This window comes from Struthio camelus, chromosome 6 (genome assembly GCF_040807025.1).
Source record: "Struthio camelus isolate bStrCam1 chromosome 6, bStrCam1.hap1, whole genome shotgun sequence".
Taxonomy (NCBI): domain Eukaryota; kingdom Metazoa; phylum Chordata; class Aves; order Struthioniformes; family Struthionidae; genus Struthio; species Struthio camelus.
The window spans coordinates 7,903,468-7,917,298 of NC_090947.1; the positions used below are offsets into that span (position 1 = coordinate 7,903,468).

Consider the following 13,831-nt stretch of genomic DNA (forward strand, 5'->3'; position numbering starts at 1 on the left):
AATAATTACCTGCGTGTTAAGGATAAATATTTTCATTTTCTTTAATAGTAGGTTAATCTTTGCTCCTTTCTCTGGTAATCAAATACCTCAGTGTTCCTCTTTGCTGTTTTATAGATGTCTTAAGATCTTAGGACTCCAGTAGTCTACTAAGGTAGAGAATGAAATTTTTGAAAAGCCTGCCAGCACAATACTTTTCAATAGAATTTTGGGAGTATCTATTAGAAGTGGGTACCATTTTAACAGCCTTACTCATTCTATAGGTGTTAAAGATAAAGAAGCTATCCTGAATTATCATGCAACAGAATTCCCATTACTTGAGCTTCAGCTTTTAATTAGTTTTTATGAATTTAATTGTTTATTACTGTAAGCATGCCTCACTGATCACTCTATTCCTTAAGTAAACCAGATGTACTCATAGCTCTTATTAATAATTAAAAACCCACTTTTCATTCATGGAAACAAGTTTGCACAGTGCCAAGATACCATCGCTACAGTAATATGTGCATTAAATATCTGCAGTCACATTATATCTTTAGATAATTGCATAATAAAATGCTGAAAGAACATGATTAAAGGTTGCAGAGGTCAAGCACTTGAACTTTAGGGCAAGGAAGAAATAATCTTGCCAACACTGCACTGATTTATCTTCCATCTACGAATCAGAAAAAAATTAGAATTGGAGCATTGAGAGTTTAACCGTGGACGTTTCCAAGGCATAAACCAGTTTGAATGGCCACATTAAGACCCATGAGATTTTGACATTTCAGTATATATGAAACATCCTACAGCCTTTCAGATTCATAGCACTGCTGTTGTAGCTGGGGATGTTTAACATATTAGAATGGATCTGAGGCCTGTAAGATAAAGAACATACAATTGTCAGTGTAATGTTTCTGCAGCTCTCCAGTGAGGTGTCTAGATCACAGATCCAGTCTGTGATAAGAGCAGGGCTTGATTTCTTCAGGTATATGAAACATGAGATTGTCCCGTGAGTTGTTGCAGTGAATACTGTTAGGTTATCAAAAGAGCACGTGCTTTCTAATACCTCAGCAGATGAGGTGAGGATTCTGTAGACAGCCTCGTTGGTACAACTGCCACTTGTTCCCGGAATGTCTCCTTCCGCTATGCCAGAGAAGCAAAGGTCAGGCACAAGGAAGGGATAAAAACATGCGACGAAAGATAAAATACTGAATCTCACCTTGATTCAGAGTGGTACATTTTTGGTACTGTGCAATGGAGTATGTTTATGTGCTCTTTTTGCACTGGTGCTTGTACAAGCAGTAATGCCATAAGAGCTGTGAAGATACTGATCTGCTCTGTTGCACTGAGGAAAGGTACATAGACCTGGTCATCAGTGGGAACTTCAGGAAGGGCTTTGACAGAATTGGTTGGGGAGCAGTTTATTTGCTAAACTATTAGTTATTATAATTAAGCTTATATGAACTCTGAATTTCTGCAAAGGTTTGTATTTTGGACAATAGGGTGGGTTTTTGTGAGGGTGGTGGAAGATGTGTCCCAGATTGTTTAATCATCCCTATTAAATTTCAGATCATTACTCAACAAACTTGAGCTTTTCAAAGAGAGGGTTGCCAACATTTTTGGACCTTGAATAATGTATTTTTCTGTAGCTTTGTTTTAAGAAATAGCTGTGCTATTTCATCAGAAACTTTCCAATTCTAGTAAGGTCGTACTGGAGGTGGTAGGAATACGCATGAGGAAGTTCTGTTCAGTGTTTAAAGTTTAGCAAAACTACCAAAAAATGAAAACACGTTGGTGGAAAATTTTGGGTAATATTGATAGATAGTGATTTAAACCTGCATGTAATGCCCATGGTATTTGTGAAAACCTCCTTTCTGTAAAGAGTTGGAAGAAGCAGTTCCTTGGAAATGTTTTTTTTCTTTTTTTTTTTTTCTTTAAGGTCTTGATGATCACACAAGATAACACAGGCTCCGTTTTACTTGTTTTGCTACCTGTAGCACAAACAAAAGGATAAAACAGCGTGCACAACCAACCCCACCTCCCCAACCCCCGCCCCAGAAAATTAAAACTCATAAAACTTGTCTTATGAAAATGAGTTCTCATTGGTACCTAGTCTTTAGTTACTGCAGAGCCTCTCTCTTGCTTAACTGTGAAAAGTCTTTCTGGTACCATTCACGGTTACTGAAATGATAATAAGAAACGTTATGAATGTCCAAATCAATAGAAATCCTAATGATGGTGATTCTGAGTATTTTCTTACTTTTTTTTAGCTTGCAGCTAAAATGCTGGGAAATTTCTTGTAAGGAAAGTTGCATTGTGAGCAAAGAAACATTTTTGTTTTAGATGACACGAGGAACCCCAGCATTTAAGAATTTCTGTCCTGCCAAAGATGGATGATCTTTTTTGGTAACGTTTTTTTTCCTAGGCCTCTTCCCAAACGAGACTTAAGTACATGTGTGTAGACAATGAATTTTCATTAGGTTTTTCCTTGCACTAAATATTCTCCTATGGTAATCATTGCAATATGTGAAGGGAGGTTTTTTCAATGTTGGCTTTACCCATTCTTAGTGAAAGCACTGTGTTTAACCGTTGACTTCACTGTGCGTACTGTTAGGTTAGTACTGAGCGCTTTCTGAAATCCAATCATTGCTTTGTAATGAGCCGTTTATAAAGACTGAAATAATCTTGTCTGATTTGTCTGAGTGAAACGTTATTCTCTCATAAGACTGCCAGTCCTAGTTTAGCAAACTGTTTTACAACCTAAGAAAACCTATTTATGGTTTGTTTTGCAGGTCATAAAAGTTAGGATTTGAGAAGATACACTTATGTTTCATCTAGTTGTACGCTGTTTCAACGACCTGCTTAGAGAGCAATTGTAAAATTAGAAAGGAATGGTATAGATCAGTGTCAATAATTCAATGGAACCTACTAAGAATGGACAGGAGAAAGTTTTACTGCATTATAAAGAACGAGAGTGATAGAAAACCGAAAGAACCCTCAGCTATACGTGTGAGTCTAGAGAAGGTAACAAGTTCAACAGTGAACTGAAGAAAGATGATGTAAGAAAATACATGTAGTGGTATGTTTATCACAATATACCGAGATCTGCAAAACGTTGGAACTGATTCAATTTTTTATACTAACTCTGTATTCAAATGCCTACCGCTGTTAGTAAATACACTACGTCTTTTGTAGACGGTGGACATTCACAAAGAGAAAGTTGCTAGAAGAGAAATTGGTATCTTGACTACAAACAAAAACACCTCAAGAACTCACAAAATCATTGCACCAGCTAACCTGGAGCGACCAGTTCGCTACATCAGGAAACCTATTGATTATACAATTCTAGATGATATTGGACATGGAGTGAAGGTAGGTGACATTGTTAAAACAGCCAAACTGCAAATACTTTGTCTTTGTATATTTTCAAAATACCTGATGTTTTTCATGGTAGTATACCAGTTTCTCCTTACCTGGCATGGTTTATCTTCCCAGTGTGTCTATACACGTAGGAGGAATTCTGCCCAATTTCCAGTTGCCCCTTCTCCTTCCCTTGCCTCCATGTTTCTAAACCTTGCAAACCCACTGAATCTTATTTCTGAGGATATTTGGGACTATGGATTTCAGCCTTTAAGGTGCTGCTAAAATACCTATTTGTGTGATGCTGCTGATCTCGTTTGAATCAGTTGCCAGGGTATACCTAAGTAATGAAAGGCCAATGACCAGCTGTCACTTTTCTACCACAAAGTATGATCCAGCTGTAATTGCCGCTGACTTACTTTGGAGCTCACCTGAAGAAAGGGTTTGCATAAGAAGTATCATTTGCTCCCTTCTCTTCTTTTTGGCAGTGTGTGTTATACCCATATCCTGTGATGTGCTTTGTTAAAGTGAGCTCTATACAACTCGTGTGCCCTATGGAGTTTCCGAATGGGAATTTTCCTGCCAAGTTCTAAGCCAGATGGTTTTGCCTTTTAAGACTAAGAAAAAAGGAGGAATTTCAGGGAAAAGTGCAGATTAAGATGCAACTGGTGCTGTTGTATGCAAGTATTAGCTCAGTGTACGCAACGGTAGTAACGTCACATGCAAATTTAGATATGCCTTTCTTAAAAGCATGTCCTGAATGTGAACACAGTCTTAGCAGATGTGAGCTTATTGTTAACTTGTGCTGCCAGGAAAACAAATATGGAAATGAGAACACTGACAGTATTAAAGTTCCAGGAGAAGAAAGGTAAATAACACAAAGCGGTGTCATTTTTACATGACAAACTAACAAATCTGTAAACCTTCTAAGTAGCTGTAGGGTAAGATGCTTCTTCCAGTCAAAATACGCCAGAATTTCTTTTGCTTGACGCCAAACTGCATTGGAATACCTATGTTGTTCAACTTGAACTATCTGCTTTGGATAGTCATTCAAATGACAATGGATCATTTAACCAAAATCTTAAGATTCAAGTCCTGAACGGTCCTATTTAAACATCTTTTCAGAGTGGTTTTACTCAAGGTCTTCTCAACATCCTGTCAGTTAACAGAAAGTCTTTTTTCCCCATTTTTTAGCAAAAGAGTCAACCTCAATTTGTAGCTCTAATCAGGTTTAAAAAAAGACAAATGACTCTCTTATCTTGACTTGCAATAGTAATTAAAAACAAATCGTCATTATTAACTACTGTTTTCACCAGGAAATGATCATTCTTGTGTTAAAATCTAATGCCAGTTCTTACAAATTCTGAATTTATGCAGGTCAGCAGAACTCCTTCTGGATATGGATGGAGCATATTAACCTGTAGGATTGCTGTCGCTAATATTTTAATGATCACTTTTGTTTTAATGAGATTATTTTAGAACTCATTAAAGAATAGTTTTAATCGCTCTGTGGCACAAATTTATTTAGCACTGGCTCTAAACCCTTGTAATTGGTATCCCACTTACCTCAATATAGCGGAATCGTACCCACTGTGATGCAATGAATTATGTTCTTCCAAAAGAACATAATTCATCAAATTGATGATGACTCAAATAGATGTTTGCATCCTTTTGTTATGCTTGTGATATGCTTGAAACATCTTCCAAATGGTATTTACAATGCACTATATTTATCTAAACAATGAAAAAGTTTTATGCACTTAGCCAAATGATAATCAACAAACTGAAGTCATACCATCTTTAATATGAGTTCCATAGATTTGTTCCAGTGATGTTAATCCTGCTTGCAGTGAGGAAGAAAGAACAGTTCCCTTGCTGATGGGGAGAAAGCGGCCAGTTGTGCTCATCAACATGCTGTTTTTGTTCTGCTTCAGTAAATACAGACTAGTTTACTACATCTGCTGGCAAATGAAAACCCTTGTTAAAAGAAAAGGGGCTGGAGCTGTAAATTTGCCTATTTATAGCTGTTTATTGCTTTAGCTATGGCATTTTCCCTTAAAATGAGGGCTAAGAAAGAGTTATTGGGTAAATAGCATTAAAATTTTAATGCTAGCATAGCAGTGCCGCAGTATGCATTCGTTGTCCTCCATCTGCCTTTTCTGCTACAGAGCTTCCCCACTAGCACTTTCACCCAGAATTATGCACTGTCAAGACAATCTGTTAATAAAAGAGCTATTGTAGCAAGCATTCTTTGTGACTCCTGAAAATCATGGCACTCTGGACAAGGAATAATACAGGAGAAACAGGGAGCATCCTTGGCCAAGAAATCCTGTGTGCCGTGTTGAGAAAAGTAGTATAGCCGCTTGAGCACCTATTCATACCGTTCAGAAATTCGAAGCATCAGTGGATTCAAAGTATCAGTGGATGCTATCCTCAGGAGAAGATGTTCTACAATGTGGTTTCTTAATAGGTGAGAAGTTTGACCTATTCAAAGGGGGATGTGGTTGTATTAAGGCATTGTAATCAATAAGCAGTACTACTGATCAGCCCTTTAATGTAATTTGCCATTCTCTTGGACTAGAACGGGTGGACCTGGTTCTGCCTGGGTAGCTGTATGAAGCAGACACTGTTGTGGAAAATAGATATACGGAACTTTAAACTTGAAGACAGGAGATTTTTTTAGGAAATGAGATTACGTTTTTTGATATGTTATGGTCTCTTTGTGAACTGAATGGATGAATCAGGGTAGTTGCTCTGTATGCTCCTCTATTGAGATTCTGCCATATTTCATGTTCATTACAAAAAGTATAAGAAATATGATATATTTAAATTAATTGAACTGAAAACAAATTAGAAGGGATTCAGATGGAAGAAGTTATTTTTTGAACAATTTCATTAAGGGGGTAGAAGATGTATAGTATGGTGCCAGCAAGACAAAAAGCTAGCACAGAAACTTCAAAATTGTATTTTGCTGTTGGTTAATACCTTTAATATATAGTTTAGAAAACACTGAAATTTGGTGCAGTATCCATATAGAGTGCTGCACGTCTAGCAAGACATGATGATTTGCTCCTGCTCTTTGCTCGACGGATTTCTCACGGCATCAGATTAAGAGTTAACTGCCAGCATTTTCTAGGGAAGAATATAAATTTGGTTAATGCTCTAGAGGATTCTGCTTCAGCTGATTGTAATTATGCTAATTCATATATCGGAGTTTAAATTAGTCTAGGATATTGATAAGGCTGTTCTTTGAAAGCTAAAATAAGTTAATCTGTGAAGTTAGTCTACCTAGATCTCATGATCCATCCTGAAAGGAGAAGCTCTCAGTGCTTTTGTTAGCACTGTAAGAACTTGAATAAATAGTGTGCAAATATGTGAGCATTAATTTTAACGTGTTAATCTAAAAGCTTTTTGATCAATGTATATTGAAAGTTTCAGTTTGAAAATCTTTCGTTCATGACACATTCTGCTTTAACCACTCTTTCTATGATCTACTGATACATTATTTTGTTAATGCTGAATGCTTAACTTTTTTCTTTCCTTTTTCCTTTCTCTTCATATCCTGAAGTTCCAACTAACCTTTCAATGCTTTTTTTCCTTACCTCTTTTATTTGCTCCATTTATGCATTAAGTGGTTGCTTAGATTTAAGGTAAGAAACCTCAGGGCTGGATTTCCATTCTTATTCTTCGGAGACTATTACACACGGGGAGATGGTTAAAATGAACGTTACTGATTGTACAAAACAACACCCCCTCTTCCCTCCTGTGTATCAGACCTTCTATTGGAATGATTTCACTGCAGATAGACATTTTGTGATATAAATTGCTGCCTTTATATAAGGAAGCTAACGTAGTTAATTTTTAAAAGCTTTGTGGGAAAATACTGACTGACTTAAGCATATCTTATAGATCGTTTACAGGGGAGGAATGTTGTGCTGTCCTTATACAGAAAAAAAGATACATTGAATAGCTAGCTGAATATAAGCCTCCCCCTGTGTAATATTCTCTTTATTCTATATACGGTGTGAATTATGGTTTGATTTGCATTGTGATTTCAGTGTAAGAATGCTCAGATAAAGGGCTCCAAAAGTATATAACAAATTCAAATGTGCACATAAGTTTTTAAAGTTGCAGTATCCTTAAATTTTTCAGTAACTATCTAGCGTTATTAAATACTGAGAGGCACTCATACATGGAAATTTTCTCAAGCTTGGTAGTTGGTTGTGGAAATATTTAATCACCCTTAAACAGCAGGCTCAGTGATTTATTAAATAGAGTGTTAAATGAATAGCGCATCAAAAAAGTCAGGCCAAAGTCTGGCAAATGCTCAGGGATCTCAAAGAAGTTTAGATGTTCGTAGCATTAGTGGCTGCAGAAATAACAAAAAGCGTCAAATCAATTAGACAAACACTTAAAGAAAGTTACATGATACTGTATTGGAGTTCATAACACGTCCATTAACAGATGGAGTATAGCCTGTGCTGAGTATTGTGATTGTCATTTCCTGAAGTGCAACTTGTTTGGGGATTTTGGGAAAGGTGAATGAAAGTTTTAGTGACAACAACAATTTTAAAGACAAAGCGATCTTTTAGAAGATGGACTATTAATATGTAGTACAACAATATTTATTACATACAGTTCGAAGCTGATGTGAAATCTTTTTTATGGTTAAGTATTTTCCATGTCTGGAAAAAGCTAGAAGAAAATCCTGCAAATTCCTGAAAAGATTGCCTGTTAAACAGCTACTGCTGTAGATACCCTAATGATGTCCCTGTGGAATTGGCCAGCTGGTATTTTTAATAAGGTATTTAAGTGTATGTAGTACATCTGATCACCATGGTGAATGTTAATAAATGAAAGGAGATCTCTCACATGTCATTTTAAATTTATATTTCCATGAGTGTGTGAGGTATAGTATACACAGGGTGGGTTTTTTTTTTTTTTTAATTTTAGAATTGCACAATATATCTTCTATCTGTCTCCTTCTGTCTGTCCACACCAAACTGATAGCTTTAATGCTGAATATGCTTTACTCTTGGTGCTTTCCATATTGGATAGTGGTTTTCTCAGTGATTTAAAAAAGTAATTGGCAAACTGTTTTCTTTGTTGGTCTCCACTATTGCAATTATGAACAAGCAATGACAAACAATTGTGTAATTCAAGATTGTGTATGAACTGCCACAATTTTGCATCCTCTGCTATGATGATTTTCTCTCTTCAGAGAAAATTATTTTTCCGTATATAGATTTGAACTGAAACTAGTTTTTTTTTTTTTTTTTTTTTTGTTACGACCCCAGTTAAAAATATTTCTCCCTTTTTGCCAGAGTGAACCTGATCACAACTTTGATTTGGGAAATCAAAACAAGTCAGTCAACTTCTCATTACCAAATATGAGGCTTAAAAACACACACATGCACGCAAATGCACACGTGTAGAAGCACAGCAGCTCTCACTGGAGATAAATTATTCATCTTATCTCACTGTGCATCAGCGTGAAAGGAGAAAAACTAAAAGGCTGCCAACCCTAGTTCCAGGTGGATAATAATTTTACTTCACTTAGGATACATTGCATATGAAGTATTTAGCCTACGTTTATTATTCATAGTTGCGGAGAAACCTAAGTCTTGCAGCGTTAAACTACCTGACTGTAACAGGGCTAACTCCTGTGGTTATACCAGGGTAGATTAAAGTTAAAACATGTGTTTCAGTTTTGAAGAAACTCCTCTTGACTTCAAGTTGGGAGTTATCTGTAGCATCTCCTGTTAGTAAATGAGTTGAAAATGACATTGTTTAAGCCTTTTCATCGTTACCAGACCTGGTTCTTCTGTTACTTTACATAGGTGGATGTGGTAAAAACAATAAACTCTTACTGTGGACACTGGCCGACACAGGGTTGAAATTTAGACGTTTCACTTCCGTATCAACGTGTTAATCAGCTGACGAACATATGGTTTAATTAGACATGCAGAATGACTATTCAGGTGGCTGAACAGAGCCTGAAAAGGAATTTACTTTGAGGTAGCAGATGATGGGCAAAAAATCTGTTCACCCTGTCTGTAGTGGTAACAAGATGAAGCAAGGCGTGGGAAGTTAGTTTTCATTCAGCCTTAGGTTGTTTTTGCTGGCCACAGGCATAAAATTGCTCAAGAAGCTTGGATAGCTGCTTGAAATATCTGAATATAATGCATGGAACATCACTGATGGGACAGGCTTTTTCATGTAGGTTATGGGCAGAAGCCAGTTCTTTTGACATCCTGAAGGCTTTAAAAAAAATCTGATTTGACTGTAAAGCACCTTTTAAATATTTTTGGGCTGAGTCTGATTTTTGGCTTTAGAAAATAGTTCCACTTGAGATCTGATCGTGTGGAATATCTTGCGTTCAGGCTTTTTGGGAAGAAATGCATTGTCTTGGTAAGTTGAACAGCCACTGCAGTGTCCTGTGGAAGAGTAAAAATGTTGTGGGCGTAAGCCTTTGCGCAGTTAACTGTCTTACCGCTGGGTAAATACACAGTGCATCGGTGCAAATACTTGTAGCACGTCTGATGACCAGCTCTGATAGCTGACCACCTATGCATTTCTGCACTTGTTCAGGGAGTTTTTTTGCACATGAAAATGTTCCCAGGAATTGAATTGAATGAACTGCAGGATTTCTCAATTTTAACCACTTTCTTTCATTACAAATTTGTTATACAGTGAAGTGCTGAAGAAGCTCCATCTGTTCAATTTATATAAAAATGTAAATATGAAGGAGGCTCAGTCATATCTAGGACCACAAGAAGATGATTTAATCCCTGGGATCTATGAAAAACTAGAAGTAGCTGGAAGTAGAAGTTAGACAAATAAGGTTTAATTATACAAAAAATCAAGTTCTAAATGGTTACTTGCTAAGGGATCTAGTCAGTCCCATATCCTGTCTTAAAGGCATCAGGTAATGCCCTTTTAAAACTTGCACTCTAACTCAGTACAGAAGATGTTGGATAATGGAAGGGCCGTAGCGGTCACTTCCAGCCTCCTTATCCTATTGTCATCCTGTTGATGTTTCTGTGGAGATGGATCTCAAAGCATCCTGAAGGTCTTTCCTCCAGGATGTGTTATTTGTCAGGGATTTGCTAGTTTTAAGTTGTTTGTGCAGGTTCTTCCTCAGCAGAATTTCACATCTCAAGTGCTATCAGATTTGCAGCTTTCGTCCTTAGACATTGTCTTCTGCAAGTTCTTTCGGGTGCTACTTGGTGTATAAATAGCTTCTGTAAGGCGCCCAGTCAAAACAATGCTTGTCCTGGAGTGTCTCTGTCTTCTCCCTACAGTTAGTTGGGGGTTCTTCCACATAATTTCAGTTACTAATATTTTCTGCTTTTTTACTTCAACCTTTAAGAGTTGGAAAAATCCCTCTAAGCATTGTGTGTAGATCCTGCGTTCTGCTGTCTGCTCACAGGATTGTCTTCCCTCTTTTAGGATGCTGTCAGCTTATGTTTTTTCGAGCTTTCTGCCCAAATCCTTATTGTCTCTCTCAGTTTTTTTGGGGCACGATCTTTAGCTGTTTTTTGTCAACTGTGACCACGGATGGAGAAAATCCTTCATGTTTTTGGTTGCAGGCTCTGTCCTGCCACAGAGTTTCCTAAAAGGATTTGCAAACTGTAAACTACAAACCAACCACAGATCTGTAGAGCCTGCAGACCGCAGTGAAACAAACCCCAACAGACAGATGCATTCCTTTACTGTCACCCTCTGACTGAGCCAGCTGCGTCTTTGGAAATACTTCCCATGTTAGCAGCTGGATACTGGGAGGAACGTCATCATGACACACCACAACTTCTAGCAAATTCTGACTTACTCTAGAGAACACATTTTTTAGTATTGACAGCAAATGCGATCTTGAGTTCTAGGGTTTGCTTCTGAATTTTAAAGTTTGTAAGAGGGGTGTCCTTGGATGAGGATTTGTGCGTGGAACTATCTTCGTGAAAGAAGAACACGTGTGCAAAATGGAAAAAGCAATAGATTGAGGTTTGCAAGGGTGAATAGTGTTAATAGGTTTTGGTTTTTTTCCTAATAGAAGTCATTGCAGAGGGGAACAAACAGCAATCATACGCTTGTATCTCAACTGAAGTTTTGACTAGTGTAGTTTTCAATTTTATTCTCGTTTTGTCTCAAGACAGTCTGTAACCTTTTTTAGTGTCTTGCATGATGTTTTTTCCAGCAGATCTGTCTGTGTTGATCAGAACTGTTGGAAGAATTTTATATTCCTCACTTCTTTTCTGTGATTGTTTGGCCATAAGTCAAAGAGGAATTTATTTGGACAGAGTTGTTTGACTTGCAGTAGCTTATCTTAAAGCCATCAATCCCATCAGATTTAAAGACAGTCTTGTGAGCTTTGATTACTTGCTCTTTCAACATTTCAGTTTCAAAGTTGAAAAGACATTTCAAAGAGCCTGAAATTAAGCTTATCGTTAGTACATTTCCCTGTCTTTCAGTTTAGTTTTTCTTAAGAGCGACGACTTTGTGACTGAAACTTCTTGACCAACAAAGGATCGTTTTTATTTTGGCCGCATTTTCTAAAAAAATTTCTTCCTTTCCTATGTCAAAGATATATTTATTAGCAGTGTTAATACAAGTAACTGCAATTCTGTATTACTTAGGCCAGCACTTCCACTTCTCGCTGTACTGTGTAATGTCACTTTATCCTCCACCTATGCATTCCTTTCTTTTTCCTGCTCCAGTGGTCACGTTTTTTTCCTGACAGAGTACAGGCTCTTTGGGGTAGATATAGCTGTAGCCCAATGGGAGCCTACAACTTCATTTTTGTTCCTGTAATGCTAGTCTACAAATAATATTGTTCTTTAAGGCAGGATTAAATACATGGGATGTTATATTTACTTCAAAGGGATAGCTAATGGTTACCTCATCTGGTAAGAAACAATTGTGTAGCCAGTTAAAACACCTAGCTGGGATATTCAGGAGCACACAGGTTGGTCTAAATTTGCTGTCATCTAAAGACGTCCGAAACCCTTGCCGACTAGGCTTGCTGGGCTGATGGAAATGGATGTGTGTGGGAAGTGGTGTAGCAGCAAGTGTCTAATTAAGAGCGGGGGGTTTTGTTTGGATTTTTTTCTTTGAGCAACTCAAATAGGTAGGTGGGTGATACAGATGTCTTTAATAAAAGAGGAAATAGAGGGGGTGCTGCAACTTTAAAAAATTTTGTTCAGCTTTTGGGCTATTTCTTAACGTTCCGTGTATAGAATAAAATGTACTTTCATTTTACACTTTCCCACTTCCCTTCAAGTAGTTGTAGTTCAGTGCTTACCTAGTCCCTCACTTGAATTAACTTTAGACTTCTCGTTGCTTGGAGTTGGCTTAAAGGACTTTATAATGCTTTTCAAAAGATCTGTTTTCTTAAATTGCCGTTGCGAAACACTTTTGCAAAACTAAATCAAAATGTTTGTTTTTAAACTGACAAAAAAATAAAAACTTGCAAAGCTTGATTTCTTTTCTTCTCAGGAAATTAAAAATGTGATAGCGCTATCGTTCTTGCATTAGAGCAAGGGAATCAAGTTTCAATGTGTTAGTATACTGAATATATTACTCTTTACCCTGTTCTCATTATTTATAAATTAACAAAAATAAACATTGCCCTGGCTTTACATTCAAACTATAAAGGAGTAATTTGCCTTTAATGATATTTGCAAATATTCTTAATGCCTTGTTCACCGTGCCTCTTTTTATATGCGAGGTAGGGGCGGTAGACAAGATTTTCTGTTTTGGGAATGAGAAACACTCTGAAATAGAGCATGACATGAACAACAGAAAAAGGGATGTAAGCGTACTTCTTTTGGTTTGTTGGACATCTCTGTGTCTAAGTGATAGTTTGAGCATTCATAAATCAAAAGCCATTTAACAGAGACTTGTAAGAAGGCCATGTACTAATTCCTGTTAATGGTGCATGCTTTGGCTGGGAGTATGCATGTAAACAAAAAGCCTACATCAGTAATAATGGCTTATGATTCCTAGATTGATTAATCAATCAGAAATGCAGGTGACTCAATTTAAAAAATTATTTATTTATTTATTTAGAAATTATGGTCAATTCTCTTATATAAAAATTATTTCATTAGTATTGTAACCTAAAAAAGGGGGAGGCGGAGGACAATCATATCACATCACTGTTCATAATTTTTCTCACCATCCATTTACTTTTGAAAGTTCTTAGAGATTAAATTGCTACAAATTTGGTGTAGAAAGAAATTACACCAGTATGTTTTTCTCTATATTGCTTTCTCTCCGTATTTATGTATATATAAAATATATATATAAACTAAAAAATAGCCCGTATGTTAAATAGTCTTGATACAGTACTGTGAAAACATTAAAGCATTAATGGATCATACCTGGAGGCTATATTGGCTTCTCCTTATTTATATTGATTACAGTAAATTGTAGCCTATTAGATGAACTCTGCTCTTTTTAAAGAGTACTCAAAAGCAGTTTTACAATTTTAGCA

The 13,831-nt window shown here is 36.7% G+C and overlaps 1 protein-coding gene across 15 annotated transcripts in view; it reads left to right on the forward strand.

Moving 5' to 3' along the window:
• The window catches only part of ABI2 (abl interactor 2), a 77,092-nt gene that overhangs the window by 37,961 nt on the left and 25,300 nt on the right, over window positions 1-13,831 (forward strand). For 7 of the 15 annotated variants that reach the window (XM_068947999.1, XM_068948002.1, XM_068948006.1 and 4 more), the window contains exons 3-4: window positions 3,175-3,351; window positions 6,972-6,989. The exons of 2 other annotated variants lie outside the window; for them this stretch is intronic. In XM_068947999.1, coding sequence (XP_068804100.1) covers window positions 3,175-3,351; window positions 6,972-6,989 — 195 coding nt within the window. The remainder of the gene's footprint in view (window positions 1-3,174; window positions 3,352-6,971; window positions 6,990-13,831) is intronic. 6 more of the 15 variants (XM_068948009.1, XM_068948001.1, XM_068948004.1 and 3 more) reach the window with 1 other exon arrangement.